Source organism: Vanacampus margaritifer, chromosome 1 (assembly GCF_051991255.1).
Source record: "Vanacampus margaritifer isolate UIUO_Vmar chromosome 1, RoL_Vmar_1.0, whole genome shotgun sequence".
Classification (NCBI taxonomy): domain Eukaryota; kingdom Metazoa; phylum Chordata; class Actinopteri; order Syngnathiformes; family Syngnathidae; genus Vanacampus; species Vanacampus margaritifer.
Genome location: NC_135432.1, coordinates 23768593 through 23788930, shown reverse-complemented (window position 1 = coordinate 23788930; position 20338 = coordinate 23768593). Strand labels below are relative to the sequence as shown.

The window sequence follows — 20338 nt, the reverse complement described above, 5'->3', positions numbered from 1 at the left end:
AACGTACAATTTAGTATAGGAAACGCAAGTAGCCCACCTTGCTTTGAGATGTAAGCCAAAATTCAAGATACCAGTACTAGATGGTGGCAGCAAACTCAACTCACTAGTGAACAATTCTTTAAAACAAAAAAACAGGCTTCAAGCTGTTTAATGCCGCTACCAGTGAAGAGTTTACGATTACTTAACATAAAACCACCAGAACTACATGTGTATTTAAAACAACCACATAACTTTGCCTTTAAATCCACTAGCTTAATGCTAACATATAATGATTAATGTCATTGATGGGCTAAAACAAACACACAATATCATCATACTCACAGGCATATTTTCTTTATCCTCTGCAAAGAAAACCAACTCTCCTATTACATACTATTATTTTAGACGTCATACGAGTGTTTTGAATTAAGATTGTGGTCAATAAAAGAATTTAAAAAAAAAAGGTAAAGGCCCTGCTATATTTGCAGAAGTGTATCGACATTATTTTAACATCACATGGAGAACCAGAACCGTAAAATTTCTCTGAACGGTCCCATACACTTACATTGTATGGTGAAAAGGCAGTGAAAAAAATTGGGGAGCAAATAGCAAGGGTTTACTGCATTTGTATATTTTACAAGATAGAATATTCCCTAGATAGTATGAGGGTTTGTTTTTGTTTTGTTTGTTGTTGTTTTTTTTTTGGGGGGGGGGGCAGGTTGTCGTAGAGATGTCTTTTTTTCATCTTTTTTTGTGTGGTAAAGATGTCAACAGCGACACAGCTAACTTATTAGTGATAGTAAAGGAAACGACGAACAAGAAGAAGCACCACACTACCTATTTTTCTTTTTTTTTTTGACAAGATTATTGTAAAGGTAATACTGAGTGTGGAAAACAAGCTGAAAAAAAAGCAGCACACTGCACAGCCATCTCTTAGATAAATTGAAGTTGAATGCTAGAGTGAAGTAAGAGCTCTTCACTGATGGCAAAAAAATTGTGTTTCACATCTTATGGTCAATTTGTCATCTGTGCAGAGGGATTTGGTGGTCCTCACATCTCCAAGTATATTGTTGCAGCCAAGTACTGTGCTACATGTTTTTGTGTCCTTTGGCAATGGCTCCTTTCTCTCACACACATACTGTATACCTGAAATACAACAGCTAGTGACGGATGTTCCTATTAAAGTCTGGACTTCAGCAATATAGGACAAAGTAGAAGTATGGGGAGTTATTATGACCACCTACAAACAAAATATGAAGGAAACTGAAACTGAATCATAGATGTGCATATATTATTCTGCAACTATCCATTGTTTCAGCCACCATTGAAGAAAGACAAAATGTTGGTCAAAATGTTGCTGGGAATGTCAGAATATTTCTTAGAGAGGCAGTTGTCGCATAATAATATAATTATGAAAAAGGGAAATACATGACCAAAATGACTCGTTTGATCAAATTGTGGAAAATAAAACCACATAAAATATGATATTTTTTTCCGTTATGATTTAACCAGTGTTGCTACAGTTACCTTGAAAAAGTAACATGGTTACTTTATTAATTACTTTTAAAAGTAACTTAGTGACTTTATTGTTTACTTGATTTTAAAAGTAACTAAGATTACAAGTTACTTTAAACGTTACATTCAGCAAATGCTGAGAATCCTGCTTAAGATAAAAATGACACGCCATTTTACTGTGTTGGAAGTTGATTTTAACAGTGACGTTCAAGAATAAAGATTGTTTTTATTAGAAATAAAATAAAGGCAAAGGCAACCTTTTTTTGACTCAACATACCCCCCCCCCCACCCATTTCTCAACATAAATGGGCTACATGTTTTTTATTTTTTTTACAGAAAGTCTTTTTATAGTGGAAAAGATCTGGAAAGAAAGGGAAGAACTAATATTGAGACGATCAATAAATGACTGTTAATTAATAAATATAATTGAGTGTACAAGTGTGCTGCATTATTACAGAAAACACCACATACCTAATCACCAGAACGGGAATAAATGTTGCCTGTCTAATATTTCCACTTGCTAAAATCCTCTGAAAAAGCAACAAAACATCAATATCAATAAATATATACACAAACAAATCAAAATATTGTTGTTTCCATGTCCTAATCCATTTTTAAAGGATTATTTTTGCATACAAGGTTGCAAAATGAAAGGCAGCAGTAGCTTCTACAGCTTTGTGCGAAGGCACTGTGAGCAATAACGCTCGTCTTTCCTCAATATGCCTCCAGTTCCTATAGCCGAGAGATTACATCACTAAGCAGCTTGAATATATTGCGTGAATGAGCGTTGCAAAGGGCACTGAACGCTGTGAGAGAGCAGCATTCCAACTACAAGGTTGAAATTCATTATTCAGGCCTTCAGTGTGTGTTAATGTCAGAGACAAGGCAGCCAGCCATGCTTGCTCAGCAGGGCAAATATGGAGGCATTAGAATGCAAAATGAACAGTATTTACATGGCGTTTTTGCACCACAACTGATGAATATTCAAATGAATTGGCGAGTACAATGCCGATCAGAAGGGAAGTGAAAGGTGGCATGAATGGGACCAAATATAATATAAGAGCTATATCTAACATTATGCTAGCATCAATGTTCAGCTTTGATTAGCAGTCAGCAATTCCTAATTAATTTAAAAATGTTTATTTTTGTGGTTCGCAATGTTATAAAACAGCCCTGCACAATCATGTGAGCTGTTCCTATTATGACTGCACAAGGCAACTAACATATTTTTCGATACGTTGTACAATGGAAACCACTGTAAAGCAAATGAACGTTCTCGAAATTTGACACGCAATCTGAAAGTAATCTTGCTAATGAGTAGGGATGGGTGAGTATTTCATGGTATCGGTACTCGCGACGGACATCGATACTGGTATTGGCCCACGCTCTTGTGGCCATTTTGCGGTCAGAAACTGTCAAAAAGACTGGGGGGAACAAACGTTTTTTTCCGTCTCGTTCGTTTCCTGCGTCTCATTATGAGGTAACACTTGATCATTTCATTACTTCCGGCAGCGCCATTTGGGCGTGCGTTACTGAGAAGAAGTAAGTACTCTTGTTGTGAGTAATATCACCGATATCTGGAGTTCAATGTGTTATATGTATGTAGCTCACGTAACTTCGCTGTGTTTGATTGCCTCGTTTATGGTTGCGTGTGCTTAATTGCCTTGTTAACGTTGTGCAGCGGTGCTAAAAATAGAACGGTGCCATACAGGAACTAAAGGCTGAAATGGTTATTTGTGCATTTATTGAACGCCACAGGGGGCTCCTGTACGTAGAGAGCACATACTGTAAGTCTTCATTAAGTTCAACGATTTAAAGGGACACAAGTTCCCAATGTGAAAAATCTACTTTTTGGAGCTTCTAGCCATGTTAACCTACTAATTCCTTACCAAAAACAGGAACAAGTGGTGATTTCCTCCATTCGGCCCTCTATGAGAAATTCTACGTCATTGTGCTCTCAAAGCATTAGCCCCTCCCAACCTGAGAAAACAAACTTTTGGCACTTTTTGACGTCATCACTAGGTGCAGATTCACCCCCGCACCGCCTTTGCCGGAGTAAACGCACGCTCACTTTCTCTAAGACCTCCACTGGATATTGACAAAAGTAGCCTTTATCAGTAAACATTCTGTCCAAATTAATTCAAAGCAATCAATTATCCTTCACATTTGCAATACCAAAGTGCAATGACATTTGACCATCTTGAAACCCCTCTGGCTGATGCTTGTGTAAACCATGCGCTGCTAAACGTAGCTGAAAGAATGGTGTAGTGGTTAGTGTGTAAGCAGCCCTGTAAGCAGCAGGTTGCCGGTTCGCGACCTAAAAAGGAGGTAGCGAACATCCCAACTAACGACTAGCATCTTTTTTTTCCCCTACATGTCACTAAATGTTTGAACCGCGAAAATGTAATGGCTGCAATTTTTGCCACAGAGTCATCCCGGGACATTCCATGCCACGACAAGAGGTGCTAGCCACCAGCTATCCCGCAAGCTAACCGGATTCTTGGGCTCCTCTTGGCTGGCGGGTGGGCAACGGGCACATTCAAACAAAGACACAGAGTTGTTCTGTGCCATCCAAGAGTGTCGGTATAGCTAGCTACCTTGCATGCTGTAGCAGAAATGGACAGGGCTAAAATAAAAATACGCAAGTCGCAATTGCGCCGGACAACCACAGATGCGGCACTCCGTTCATATGTAGTGAGTGGGGCAGGAGGGAATCGTGCCATTTTAGCCACACCCAAAAATTCAGGACGACTGATATGGTGAACTGTTTCAAGCTATAACTGCACTATTTGTCTTTTCACATATTTTCAGCAATTATCTTCAAACATACATAATACATTTAAAAATCTTCATTACCACGTATCACAGCACCATATTGTGCACATCTCAACACACAATAAGCTTGTCGGTCTGCGAAAATCTATCCCAAGTCCATAGGTGCTGCGCATGTTAACCCCAAAATGAAAATGTAAATTATCCTCATTTCACAGATGGTCTGCAGCAAAGCAAAAAGAATTTTGAGGAGTGTCTCAAGGCGAGCTGTCATACATCTGCACCAATAGCATAATAATTATATAAGAGCAAAAGGCTTCAATTTGAAGCAACTATCATTGCTAAAAGACCACCCACAACAGACATCCTATGATAAACTATCTTGAGAAAATATGTAGTATAACAAATACCGGCCTAAACAAAATACATCCATACGGTCTGAAAAATGACCAACATAAAAATCACAATCTTATTGCAAAGCAAGCATCTATGTGTGAACAGCAGATGTCTTGGGAGTCTTGCAAGGCCAAATTGTGTTACTGCAAGATGATGTTTTCTGGTAACGGGAATCTTTATTATTCAGTGTCACTTTGCTAATATCGCTTCTTGTCTGGAGCCAAATGTAGCTGAAGGCCAGAGCTGGCAGATGCTCCTTGTGGAATATTGTTACGCCGTGTGAGCTCAAACAGAATCATTGGCTGCAGAGTAGTGTCACTTAATACAGACTGTGTAGCCATCTGAGAAGGTTATTCTTAGGACTACAACGTTTTGCCATTCCCAAGGCTTTTTATGTGCTGGAGTTTGCGCATTTCCCAGCTACGTGTATTTACATAACAACGCTTTAATATGGTAAGGTCACTATGGTAATTGCTTATGAATGATACGAGCAACACAAAAACTGGAGTAGATACAACAATAAATGTGAAGCCACATTTTTATGTAACTATATTAGCAGCGCCCTCCTTAAATGCGCCAACATAACAAGGCAACGCAGAACAACTCTAAAGTCCGAGTAACTCACTCACCATAACGCTAAATTAAGAGCCGCTCGCCACAGAAACCATCATGCGTGGGAATCACCTGTAGCTGTAAGTCCATGCACCTTTGTTTTTCTTCTGGGTCATAGGCACCTGTAATGTCTCACTGGGCCTTTTTTCCGTTGCAAAGAAACGTTCCAAATATGTCGTTTTTTTACAAATTTTCCTAACTTGTCGATTAGCATCAGCGCTACGCGACTGAGCTAATTAGCATCTTGACATGCGTCAAGAGCCCATCGTAAACAGAGAGAATCCGGTCACTTTTCAAAATAAAATATTTTTAAAGCCTTGCCTAATCAATTAATCGGATGTACAGTAAGTTTTTTTAAATTCTTTCAACTGTGTGGCCCGGTCCAAATTGGCCTGGTGGACCACGGCTCTATAATATTAGTGGGGCACCTATTGTATTGTGTTAGCACCCGTTGCAGTGGTAATGTTACTGTTTAGAAATGTCAGAAATTTATGGAGTTTCAATTTTATGGACTGTACCCAACTGCAAAACAGGTTCAGGTAACATTCATGTTGAAATGCTCCCACTACGTTGGAATCATATACCATAGCTCTCCAAAATATTTAGCTCCACCCTTGATTGATGAGGTGTACTTAGTTTTTGATGGTGTGTATAACATTTAAAGTACACAAAGACAACAGTAGAAATAATCTAGAGAATGAAATTTCTTAAACTATAGTGTATAGATTCTGAATTGCTGTGTAATTAATTGAATGGTTGGAATATGGAACGTAGTTAGAATGGTTTGATTTGGTTTAACTGTGTAAGAATGACTAAATAGCTCTTCATTTGGGAATTTTGTTATGAATTTGGAGAATATTATAATAGCTCCATATATGTTGTAAATGAGCTGAGCATTTTGATGTTGAAATGAGTTGGTTGGGATGTCATGGAAATGTTTTTTTTTATGTGACCATTTTTTTAATGTGAAAAAAAGAGCACAAGATGTACTGAATGAGCTGAAGAGGTTAAAGTTGGAATGTCAAAGATAAGGATTATTTTGTAGAATGGCTCATTCACTTGAATTTTTTATGTGGAAAAATGTGCAATTGTGGGGAAACTATGCATTTTTTTTAAATGTGGAAAATAGTTTCCTAAATTACCCGAATTTGGGGAATATTTTAAATATTGATTAGTTTGAAGAAGTGGAATGGGCTTGTCAGCATTCTCATAACAAGACAAGAAAAACTGGGGCGCTAAAAGGCAACTTACGAGTTATAACTGGGAGGCTTGCCCTTTTAGGTATCTAATAAAGTCATCTGAATTAGAACATGAGTCATTTGTGTCTCACCTGTAGTTGACAGGCCAGCGTACCATCCACATGCGGTGGTAAGAAAGCGATGTGACGGAGAAGCAAGTGACCAGCGTGAGGGTGTAGAAGGTGGACACAAACACCTTACACAAACCCTCGTTCCACTCGTAGTTGGAGTGCTGCCGGCGCAGCGTTATGACGCAGTACATGGTGATGGGGATGGCCATGTTGAGGATGTGCGTCCCGGCCAGCGTGCAGATGAGGAACTCCAGCGGCTTCCACTTCTTCTGCTTGGCGCTGACGCTGAGGATGCTCCACGCGTTGGCCAGGATGGACACGCCCGAGCACACCAGCCAGGCCAACGTGTTGGCGTTGATGACGTCATCCACCATGTTGGAGAGGGGCGGGGCACAGCCTTGGGGGCCGCAATGAACTGTTGGCAAGAGCGGGCGCGCGCGAGGAGAAGGAGGAGGTGGTGACGGGCAGGAGGGGACGCAGGGCGTGGGACGAGGCAGGCATCCTACATGGGTGGGCGTGCACTCTCCATGGGAAGGCCACAGCGGGGCGAGGACACGGCGGCGGGGCGACGCAGTGGGAGGCAAGTGGGAGAGGCGGGCAGATCCGGGCCAGTTGCCTGGGGATCAGAAACAGAGAGGGGGCGGTGATGCAATCAAATGCCATTATCCAATCCAATTGAAAATAATCCTTCATCAGACATAATCCTTCTTCCCAGTCAACTAATTACGTGAATCACCACACTTTATTGCAGTTGATACAGAAAGTCATTCATTGGTCGTGCTTCAGACACAAGAGTGATCAGTCAGCAGGGCTATTTTCAAAAGAGCCGCAAGCAACATCCAAGAATTAAACTGCCACTGCAGCAGTGCATATAGAAAGTCTACACACCCCTTTGGATGCCAGGGTTTTGGGATATTAAAAAAAAAAATAGACTAATTCAATAATAAATCATTTTAAAACATGTTACACAATTAATGTGACCTAAAACCTAGTGTACACTCTATTAAAAAAATCTGAGAGGGGAAGCGGTAATAAACAACTGGGATAATGTGGTTGAATAAGTATACATACCCTTTTATAACTGGGATGTATTATATCTGGCTGTAACTATATCAGAATTAACATGTCGCATTCAAACTCATGTTGAATTGGTGTCAGCACACACGTGTTACAATTTAAAAAGCCTGGATTAACTTAATTTTGTGAAACTGCCACAGCAAAAAGAAATTTGCGTCCCCCCCACCCCAACTCTCTGTCTCGACAATAAATATAATAATTTTATATAAATATGTTGTTAGTGCACCTCTGCAGAGGAACTAATACTCCTTGCTCTCTCTCAGACAATGATAGCGTCACTGCCACCTACTGTAGGGGATGTGCAAGTACATTTTATTCTAGTACAGAAAAAAAACACCCCCATTATCAAATTAATCAACAACTATTTTTACCCCTTGGACTCATAGATTATTGCAGTGGACATGACATACTTGCTAAATGCATAATTTGGATGATGTCAACACTTCTGGTTCATGACTGGATCCTAGCTAACCAATCACAATCGCAAGTTGATTTGCATGATATTCATGTAAAAACATGTTACAGCCATACTATTCTGGTGTCCACTATAACAAATAAAAACATGAGAAAACCCCAATTCCCCCCCCTGTTCTTATGTGGGGTAAGAGTCAAAAATCAGTAAAAAATAAAATAAAATTAAAAGGCTGTGGTTCTGAAGGGGTTAATAATCGAGTAATCCTTTGGAGCCATTTTTAAATTTTCCAAATACTCTGATTTTAATTTTAATTGTTCACTGATTTCTGTAGTCTTTCATAAAAGACTGATTATCATCTTTGCTTAATCAAAATAGGACATTTACAAACAATTTTTTTTACTTTGGAAAACAATGACTGAACCGGTAACATAGTACAACATCAATCCCCCTTCTTTTTTAAATCACTATATGAATATGAAGTACAAAATAACCATCAATCACTGGTTAATAAATAGTAATCAAGGAAAAAGTGATTTTGTAATACATTTTAATGCAAAATTAAAATGAATCAAATAAATCGATTAATCAGTTGAATAGTTGATAGATTAATCAATTCTAAAAACATTCGATAGTGACAGCACTAATTGAAAGTGCTATTTCATCTAACGGGGGGTGGGGGGGTGGTGGGTTTTAATATTTGCTTGTGTTCATATGATTACAAACTGAGCATATTCTCATTTGCACTTTTTTTTTTGCACATATTGCAGCCTGTTAAAGCACAGCAAAATCACAGATAGTGAAGTGTTAATGAAAATAACTGTGAGCTATGGGTGTGAGTGGAGCTTAGCAAAATAGAATCAAATGTTGTCACAACAAGCTATAAACAATCGTGCACAAACTCTAAGTATGACGGCTGCCGAAAGTCTACTTTTACAACCCTATTTACTACACAACGCGAGCCAAAGCACCAGAAGATATACAGTACAATGATGTCCCTCCCTCTATGGGTGAAAAATGCTTGCCACACAGCCAGGGCATGTTGTCACATTCATTCTCTGTCTTTTGGCTTGTCCAAACACTCATGTGCTGCGGGCTGTGGGCAGCACCCCTGAGAGGGGACACTGAAAATGACCTCATCAGCATCATCACCACAACCAGTGTTTGCAGAAGGGAAGCATTGATGGTGTCGTGGTTCATTTGCCAGACTTCCATGCAGGCAGGAACTCTTGGTTCACTTCCTACTCAGTGACTGTGAGTGTTGTCTGTCTCAAGGTGCCCAATGATTAACTGGCAATCAGTCCAGGGTGTAGTGTACATTGGGGGGGGGGGGGGGTTGTCATATGGCAGTCACAGTCTGTTGTTGCTTGAAAGACGAGAAGCACCAATCAACAGATAATAGACACAAAAACTCTCTACACTATCTCTCTATACTTAAGACAACATGAACTTCCAGTCCAGCAGTACTCATTCAGGATAGCAAATTGAGCACAATTGTGCAAATAATCAATCACAATTTGCTGCATCACACTGCAGTGACAGTTCAGAAAATTACACACAGCACAGCATCCACTTTTACAATTTGCCCAAAATACTATGGCTCCAAATGGGAAATATTAAAGAAAAGTGACTGCTCAACACCCACTATCAACACAAAATTGAAATGATGTCATAGCTACATCAAATTGTATACATATCATTTTAGCAAACAAACACTCCGTAGTTGGATCACCCCAATTAATTTATCTAACAAAAACATTTCTCTCTGGTCAAGTATTTGAACTGCAAAGCTTAATTGAGCCTCAAAACAAACAGAAAATTGACATAGTTCAAACAAAAGATGAGATTAAAAACAAAACAAGAGACTCGACCCAATATTCACTATGGAGACAATCAAAACAAACACACAGACCATGTTAAAAAAAAACAACAACAATGACAAAGCATTCAAGACATCAAACCAGGCAGGGGATGTAACAACCACACACAAAAAAAATCCCAGCTTTGATCGAGGGGTCCCCAGGTGCTTGCGAGGGTCTGAGCTGCTTCAGCACAGCTTGATGCAGAAAATCTAACAAGCAGATACAGCAAAAGCATCACAAAGTCCTCCAAATTAAGGAATCTACGATGAGGAGTTCTGTACGTTGCATCTCCTGTCAAAGAAACAGCAAAGGAGACCACACACTTCCTAACCAGATACATTATATGACAATGTATGTACAGACGCTCCCCTACTTAGGAACATTCGAGTTACGAACAACGGTACATACGAACGTGTCTGCGCGCATGCGCGCATGTCAAAAAATGTTCGGAAAGAGATGCTGTAAGTTAGATTTTGTATTGCGCACCTTTTTCCGAGTATTGTAGTGCTTCTTTCCGCCGCTAATACCGACGCTTGGCGCTGTGAGAGCTCACCCAGCATTGGAGGCTCAGCAACGTGTCGAGGAGGAGGAAGAAGAAGAAACGCCTGTCGCTCATAGATAAAGCCATCGCACTCTTCGAGCAGCAAGACCCAAATATTGAACGTTGCACAAAGGTTGCAAATCAATTGAATGATGCCATACAGTGCTACCGCATCATTTATGATGAAAAAAGAAGAAAACTGTGCAATCGTCGTTAGATCGCTTCTTTCGGCCAGTTTCTAGTAAATCCTCCAAGGAAGATACTCATCAACCCTCATCTTCTTCTCCTCGACCCTCAACTTCTTCCTACATTGAAGTTACGGAGGAGGAAGTAACTTTTGAAGCCCATTCCAGCGACGACGAAGAACCTCTCATGATATAAAATCCTCCTCTTCCTCCTCCTCCATCAAATCCTTAAGCATCGAGTACATCTTCCAAAAGTAAGTTAAACTTCATTTTATTTATCTTATTACATACATGTACATACTGTGTGTGTCTCTCGCTCTCTCTCTCTAACATACATAGTACAGTACTGTACGTATTTTCTTTAAACATAAATTATAATACAAAATATAGCACTGAAGCAACTTACGAACAAATTCACCTTATGAACGATCGCTCGGAAGGTAACTCGTTCGTAAGTTGGGGAGCATCTGTATATATGTATTGTCTTTTTATTTTGGATGGCAGAGGTGGCAAATGCTGGTCCAGAAAGTAAAAACCCTCCCAAAGTTTGGCTTTAGCCCCTGATGCTAGCTAGCTAACTCCCTAGCAGGTAAATGAGCACCATGGGAGCTAGCTAGGGAGCTATCTAGCTAGCACCTGAGACACTCAGAGATAGACTGTTGTGTGAAAATCCAACGTGTGAACCACTACACAAGCATTGATAACACTTGTCAACTATCTGCACTACTATTTCCTCTTAAATTATGTAGCAAATTAGCAATGATTGGGTAGTTATTTGGTGGAGCCAGATACAATGCACACGGTGAACTGGTTGCCCGAAATAACACAAAAGGTGACTCATCCAAAGCTTGTCTTCTTGTAATGAACAACCGCTTAGCAAGAAGAGAGAACGCAAAGTGCCGGATGTCGAAGTCATTAATGACATTGCGGATGGCTGCTATGGCTGACACTTACTATTACCATACTGCTTGTAAACATCCTAGAAGCACTAACCACATTAGTGTTTACCACTCCAAAATGTATGACTGATGGCAACATGACTTCAAGTCCTTACTTGGCTCATACAATGCCTTGTTAGCAGCAGTGGAGCAAGAAGCAGAGCTTGAATTTAAAGTCTTGACTGATAGCCCTCTTTTTATAAGCGAAGTGCGCATCTGGACTGCATGGTGCATTATGGGTAGCAGGCGTAGTGCATTGTGGGTAGGCTAAACTACCATACGGTCATTGAAAATGAATTGGATCCAAAGGAATGAGCTCTGATTTCTAACATTTCAAACGCTGAAACGTTGCTGTATTTTATTTAATGTATTTTAAACATGCATAACATGTACCAGATCAGTGGTCTATTGGTAGAGTGCCTACCCTCAGACTTGAAGGTTGTGGGTTCAATTCCTAGCTAGGTCATGACAAAGAAAATGGGACCTGTTACCTCCCTGCTTGACACTCCGGCTAAGTCAACCGGGACAAAAAAAATACTTATTATTTTAAGGAAATGGTTCTACTTATTAAAGCTTTAAAAAAGTCGATATTACTGGTTTTTAGACTGAAAATACTATTTTCAAGACCGCAGTGGTTGATATGGGCCTATTATTATTTTTCTTATTTTTCCATAGCTTACAGGCAAATTTAAGCAAAATTTTCTTGTTCTGTTGGCAGATAATTTTGCTTATTTGAAGTATTTTTTCTTATTTTACTATATTTTTTTCTTAAAATTTCTACAGTCCTTTTTGCAGTGTAAGGTGTACAGTTACGCAAAGACTGTCACCACTAATCTCCGCCATTCAAATGACGGTTAGTTGGTAGCCTTGTTTTTTTTTTCTCCACGCATGCGCAAACGTAATGCGCACTTTGCTTATTTGAACTAACAGCTTGATCACCCACAATTCCCTGCGCCTCCAAGCCAAATATTTTGCCGCCTCCAAGAAGGAGCACTGACAATTACAAGACTTTTCTCTCTCCACCTTCCAAGTGCTAAATGATAACAGAATCACTGAGAACAGACGATCTTGGTGAAGAATGACTTCATAGAAAAGTCACTTTAAATAATTCATGTTTAGACTTGATGAAATGTGCTGGAACAACCCACTTGTCAACATGGCATATGCGGGGTTTCTTTGACATATGGTGGCAGAACAAGCGCATTTATTCAATTAGCTCTGGTGGCTAGAGCTAGCTCTAAAATTGCAATTATAACTGCCAACGGCGAGTTGCTATTGCTCCAGTGTAAAAAAATAATCTAAAAAATTTAAATCTTGAAAGTGCTGGCTGACGTTGCTGATAAAGCAAATCACACCACCAACCATCTTCTGCAGTTTACCTTTCACTCATCACAAAAAGGCTGTTTGTGGTTTTTTTAAACAAAACACCATCGGTAGAGATAAAAAGAACATGAAAGTGAGGTACACACATATTTAGGGAAGAGGATTAGGGCCAGTGAATAGAGAGAGAAAAAGTTTGGCAGGATTCTGACTTTATTCTCAGAATTCTCACTTTAAAGTCAGAATTCTGAGAATTAAGTGAGAATTAAAGTCAGAATTCTGTGAATAAAGTGAGAATGTACATGTGCATGTATAGAAAAATAGTCACCTGACATCTGGATATCTATCTCGGTGGAAATATCATTATGTGTGTTGTGTGCCATGTTGGTCATCTTGAGTACACGAAGTGTTTTTCCCCCACTTAAAAAAAAACCTGTCAGTATATTATAAATCGGAATGTGTAAACCTGACTTCACAGAGCCTGCCCATTTTGAAATGTTTTAATAGACAATTAACATTACATTATGTTGCCAGTTGTAGGAAGATGAATTACCAGAGGCATTTTATGGCAGTAGAGGAGATAATAATCAACTATTTAAGAGTACACTGCAAAGATACTTCAATGCCTAGGAAGAAGGGTGGGATTGCAAGTTTTCATGTGGTGCACAATGCCACCCACACACACAGACACAGAAGAGCTCTCCTTCACAGGAGAAGGGATTAGGTCGGCCCTCGGAGGTCAGCACACAATCAATCTGGTGCTCATTAGCTTGTTATCAGAGTCCAGCAGAGGAGCCTTCATGCATAACCAATCATGTGCAGGACCGGCTTGTTAACCCACTGTCCCGCAAAAAGACTAACAGGGGCCGAGGGGCATGATTTTGAGAGGTTTGGGAGGAAAGACCTCCTTATTTAATCTGCCACCCAATTCAATTCGACGTGATCACATTGCACCCATGGTCTAAATTAGGCTCACAAGTAATTAAGCGCCATTAGGATTCTTATTAATTGTATCAGCCCTTTGAGGCTCCAAACAAAGAATGTTACAACCAGCTAAACGATCCGCTTCTTTCCATGTACACAAGTGACCCGCTTGCAAGACATGCTTCAGAAAAGCACGTACCTTAATTATGAGCCTTCTTTAGCAGCTGGAGACACTCACTTGAGACTTGAGTCCCCTGGGCAAAGTGCTATCATTTATGGTGTATATTTCTCCATGACGTCTTCTTGTTATTTGGACTAAAGGGCATCCTGTCTTCCCACTCTTGAGTAAAAGCAAAACACGTGTTTGGTTTGCTGTCTTATCATTTTCAAAATAGCACAATGTGATCGAAAAGCTGCTTGTGTTCAGTTCTTGCCCCCCCATTATCGTTACCATAAACACCAAGCCACCATGTTTCCACCAACATTTTTCCCCCCACTAACCCTGACATGGTTATAAAAATGCATGTTCGGTGTGAAAATGTCACAAATTAACATCATGACTTGGCAACAACCATCAGAGGTGCTGTTGAGTCAGTCTCAACTAGTTTGTCGGCTACAGATGAGGAAAAACAACCCCATTGAGAAGCTGAGCTACTTCCACACAAAACTTCACCACAACCGTGGTTTTGAAAAAGGTCTTCAGAACATTCCTTGTCCAAAGACAAAAAGGCAAGTGACTGAATGTATTTGCAAATGGGCATGTAACAATAACGGCAATATCACAATATCGCAATATTAAAATTGCCACAATATCATCGTCATCCTGTCACAATATTAAAAGCAGTGCATCTGTTAAAAAGCCGATCTTTCATTTGTGAAGTTCCAGCACCCTCTGGCGGTTTGTTTATGAGTGCATTTTAATTCTAATTAGTCATGTTTTGGCCACTGCTGCGGTTATCATTCTTATAAATCAGTCATACCAGCAAATATTTTTCAACATCTACATAAAAAAAGACACTTTTCACCTGCTTTGGCTGAACACAGCATTGAGAACTACATAGACCATGATGCTTTGCACCGATAAGCCAATAGGAGCACATGGCAATAAAATGAATGGCCAGGCCTATTTCTTTGTCACTACTGTTATTATGTACAAAATAATATTGTGCTTTTTTCCAAAATTCGTTTTTTTTTTTTAACAATATAGTGAGTTTTTAATACAGTATTGTGAGCTTCTTCTTTTTTTTAATACCGTCAACCTCCCCACAATATTGTGATAATATTGTATCGTGATGTTAAGATATCGTTACATCCATACTTGCTAAACAATAGCAAAAGCCATTCAGCATGTGACAATCATGTGCTGAAATAAATCAATTTTGGGCAAGCCCTAAACCAGACAGAAATGTTGGCATTGATGCTAATGTTAATACAACATCCACCAATGTTAGACAACTACAGCAGGTGCGGACTCGCCAAGGCAACAACAGAGATTTTTTTTTAAAGCATAATGTTGCTTAAGTCTGCTGTTTGTACTTATTTCCGACACATTTTTAATATGAAATTGAGGCACTCGCATGTGAAAGCTTAGAAGTGATCAAATCTTTCGTATCAGTGTGCTCATTATTAAACAAGCGTGAGGTCCTAAAGGCATTAATCTTGACAAATATGACAAGTGGCTGTTCCATCCTGCAAACATTTGATTGAAGTCACTGGTGAACGCGTCATTAAATAGAACATGCGTCCTGATTAAATGATCCAGAGGAAACATTCCGAGGATTGTACTCAGAGGTACTCTTCCCTTTGAATTGAATTGCCTCTGCTTGCTTTTACTCCCTGCAATGAACATAAAGTCCTCTGAACTGTTAGCGAGACCATTTTGGCTTTTATTGACTTGGGCTATGAGACTAGAGTTAAAAAGTAACCACTGTGAATAATCTGCTCGTATGCAGCTTCCACCCATTTTATTTGTTTTATAAACTGCAATTTTTTTTCTCCAAGTTTCTTTGCAGCTTTTGCTGTGAAGGCAACGCCAAGGTGCAAGATGACAATCTACTAATAATGATGTATTAAAGACGCGTGTGAGAATGCAATACGGTGCCTGCAATCCCTGTGGGACAGTTGTCAACACTTTGTTACCGTGACCAGCTTCTCAGAGGAAGTCGTTGAATTTTCCATCATGTAACCCGAGGCTTTCTTCCTGTTTATGTAAAGCAACCTCAAGCTAAGAGTGGATGGGGCTTTCGTCTTAACACACGCCGACCAGTCCCACCATTAGAATCTCTCCAAGTCTGTTATTTAGAAAAACATGCACTGTGATTATTACCTCATTATCATCATCATCATAACCACCACAGGCTAAGCAGCTAAAATAGCACTCAGTTGAGCACAGACCACCAACTGGACTGGAAAATCTGAATTTGATTTAACAGCAATGTGCATATTCATAGATGTGATGTTTACATATGAGGTGTGTCAGAAAAGGCCCAGGACTGGTTGTCACAAAATATATCAAACCCAAACCACAAGCTATAAATCTTCTTCTTTAATGTGGGCCAGATGAATAACCAGCATGTTGGAAAAGACTGCTGTGGCGTGAAAAGAGGTGCGAGCTCTAGCTGAAAAATCTTTGCTTCACTCACAATGCCCTGAGCATCCGACAGTTCCTGTCCAAGAAGAACATCGTTGTGTTGGATAGGATTTTTTTCCCCAAGTTCCTATATATATATATATATATATATATATATATATATATATATATATATATATATATATATATATATATATATATATATATATATATATATATATACGAAAAACTTGACGGCCAATAAAAGGTAAATCTAAAACCATTTTAACTCATTCACTGCCATTGACGGCTATAGACGTCAAAAATTCATTTGAACTATTTCTATTAGTTTAACATTCTTTTCTACTTTTGTTAACAAGAGTATGAAAACCTATTTTTTTTTATTGTACATTTAGAACAGATATAAATGTTTTGATTAATTGTGAGTTAACTAGTGAAGTCATACGATTAATTCCGATTAAAAAATGTATTCGCCTGACGCCCCGAATTTTTATTAATCTTTAAGTCGCTTTAATTGTAATTAATCGCATGACTTTAATAGTTAACTCATGATTAATCACACATTTTATATCTGTTCTAAATGTACAATAATTTTTTTTCTAGGTTTTCATACTCTTGTTAATAAAAGTAGAAAAAAAAATGTAACTAATAGAAATAGTTCAAATGAATTTTTGACGTTTATAGCCGTCAATGGCAGTGAATGAGTTAATCTCAGGGAACTATTTATTTAAATTTTCAGTTAACTTTATAAGAGATGCTGCTGCCCCTCGGGATCTTCTGAACCTTTTGTTTTTGTTCAACATTAAAACAAATAAATATGAAAGTTTAAGATTCAGGTATATTCAAATTTTGGAAAAAATATTTACTTGCTCCCTGAACATTTTACATATTTTCTAATATTAAAAAAGTTAAATAAACATGTTTTAAGACATTACAACAAAGTCAAGATTGGCATTTGTATACTAACAAATTTTGACGCCAATATTTTTTTCCTCTGAATATCAGCTCCAAATATTGGTTATCGGCCTTGAATATGAATTTGACACTCCTGATGTATACCATTAGTGACACCAGTCCTGGAACTTTACTGCCACACATGTACAACAGTGACTTTGTAATTGAATTGTTTTTTTAAGCACTATACACTTCTTCTTGGTAGTAAAGGTTGAAATCCAATGAATGAGTTTTTGTTTGTTTGCCAACATTTTTAGATGACAACAATGTGATTCAAGCAAGCTTCAAACAAAGAAAAGCGACCCTTCCTGGCACAGCGTAGCAAACATGATAACCCCTTGCTGCACCGTGTGAAATGTGGCCGACGTGTTGTGTGTTCAAGTGAAGGAAAGCATGGCGTGAACACAAAATAAGCGAGGCAAACGTGTGACACACAAAATGTCACACATGCCCCGTGAAACAGTGCGCGCGCCCGCGTCACGTGATCTGCAGCCTGCATGGCCGCATGACAGCCACTCTTTCCGCAGTGCACTAATGGCCTCTGCATTGACATGAATGTCCCCTGCTGCGCTTGCTGACATGTCCACGCTTTTACATTTTCATAGTAGCAACATAACACTCCTAATGATGTGCCTGGTGGAGAAGAACATTAAATGCAGAGGAGTAACTCCTCCTAAATGATCTGGCATCATGTGTTTGCCTACTTGACAGAGACACTGCATATTAATGAATACTTGTAGGGAATACAAATCTTGATAACGCCACAGTTAGCCTGATTCAAGATGTGCAGATAATCAGGTTGCTCAAACGGCCACTCACAGCATATCCTTTGCAAATGAAAGAGGCACTAGTCCATTCATTCATTACAGCCTGTAAACAGCCTAAAGAGCTGTTTGCTAGTTTTGATGAAAGCCCCTCTGCCTATTATAAAACAGTAGGGCTCATTTGCATAATCACTATGCCATGACTTGGCAACTAGGCTGGGCGAAGATCCGAAGATCCAGATTATGCTGTAGTGTATATCATGTCAAAGCCCAAAGGTAAGCAAAGGCTTAATTTAGCCAGTGGAAGTACACAGTCCGGACACAGGTGAACATCTGCTCTGTGGGTCTCATGAGCTCTGAAAGTCTCCAGTAACAACATATAAAGTCACTAGTTAAACACTGCTTAATAGTTCTAATTAAAAGTGAGCAACACTGAGTTGCCATCACTTTATTATCCTAACTCCGCCCCCCAAAAACATTCTTGCCATATATGAGACAGAAATGTCAATCACATTGAAGTGAAGTAGATGTCAATTGTGCTGCAATTCTTTATCCTTTGTGTACTTTAACAGAAGAATGACAAAGACCTTTTATTAGGAGAGAGCTGTTTGAATTTGTTGGAGGGAAAAAAACGCCTTCTGTAGTTTCACTGCTGGTGTACTTTTTATGTATTTATTTATTCATATCTTGCTGTATTTACACTATGTGCTTGAAGTGACACAATAGCAGCAGCATAATATAGTTGTGTGAAGAGGAAAACAAGTTCAAGGAATCAGATATCCTCAGACCGCAATCAGGCGGAACAATATGTCTATATATATTGTTTACATTCATTTTGTTCAGTACACGCACAGTGATATTGGTCAGGGCTCTCCAGAAAAATAATTAAAAGAAATGAATACATTTGTATCCGAAAGCACATTTCCTATAAAGAGAGCAACTATCTGATCAAATGTTACTATCTGGTTTATTTGTAGCAGATGGAGTGACCTGGACCCAGCACGTTGCAATTACGGATATTGTGCTGTGCTGTGCAGTCAGTGGGTTATTTCACCTTTCAACTAGGTCATTTTTCATCTTGCATCGGACAAAAAAATCGATTTGAACGCAATCAGCCAAATAGGTCAGATTAGCTCAACGTATACAGACAGGAATGCTGCGTTCACGTGTCTTCGCATAGGATGCAGCCTGCAGGACACCACCTGTTTGGACAGGCGCCTATAGCTTACTACTCGACTTCTACAACTACACTAATTATCATATAGCATTTGCATTTTATCAATGAAGTGACATGACATGTGTGGTGCTGTTTGTTTCTTACCTTTGAAGACACGTTCAGAGCTTCCTTCCAGCCGCTCACTCGCCACACGAGGCGTTCATATTCTCACAAGAAGTGGCTTCCCAGTATCTGTCCAACAGTCCAAAGTGAGCAAAAGGAGTCTGCCGCGATAAAAATAAACATTAAAAAAAAATGATGGAATAGCCCTGGAGACAACACACTTCACCTCCGCCGGACTCCTCTTTGTCTTCCTGAGCAAAGGAGAAAGCCGTCTGTCTGGTTTAAGATTATCGACGAGTATCAATCAAACGAGCAGAGTCGTCCTCTCCGTAAGGCCGATAAAGAGGCACCGGGGGTGCCCGAGTGGCGTGAAAGGCAAGTAAAAGATGCATCATCTTCGCCTGCTCGTTCGCCCCTCACCTCAGTCACTCACTCAGCCGCGTTTGGGCTGCTGGCTGGCTGGCTGCGCGCTCCCGCACCCCACACAGGCGCGTGCGCGCGGCAAGACGCTCAGACTGCAATGGGATTGGGGGAAATCATTCATGGAAGGGGAAGCGGCATACACTTTTATGAGTGAGTGTGTTTGAATAAATACTGTAGGGGTGATTTTTGGATCAGAAGTTAGGCTTTGACAGCAGACGGGCTGTATTCATTGGATTGGTGTGTGTGTGTGTGTGTGTGGGGGGGGGGGGGGGGGGGCATAAAAGAATATAAAGTAGGCTACAGCAACAGGCAAATCCCTGCCTTAGAACACAAACTGTGACCTACTGTGAAATGCAGCAGAATTTAAACCTACTAATATGTACTGTATGTTGATATTGAGTTAAAAAAAAAGACAGGATACAGTAAATAACATCTTGATATTTCTTTCTTTCTTTCTTACTGCTTAGATTTTCTTTACAGTGCATA

General features: G+C 39.5%; 1 protein-coding gene across 4 annotated transcripts in view; it reads right to left on the bottom strand.

The window, feature by feature from the left end:
• The window catches only part of gpr153 (G protein-coupled receptor 153), a 35706-nt gene extending 15774 nt beyond the window's left edge, over window positions 1-19932 (bottom strand). For 2 of the 4 annotated variants that reach the window (XM_077585548.1, XM_077585556.1), the window contains exons 1-2: window positions 19472-19932; window positions 6605-7199 (exon numbers count right to left, since the gene is read on the bottom strand). In XM_077585548.1, coding sequence (XP_077441674.1) covers window positions 6605-6957 — 353 coding nt within the window. In that variant the 5' untranslated portion in view covers window positions 6958-7199; window positions 19472-19932. Of the gene's footprint in view, window positions 1-5291; window positions 5550-6604; window positions 7200-19471 lie in introns of those variants that run through there. The other 2 variants (XM_077585566.1, XM_077585576.1) reach the window with 2 other exon arrangements.
• Between the last annotated feature and the right edge of the window lie 406 nt (window positions 19933-20338).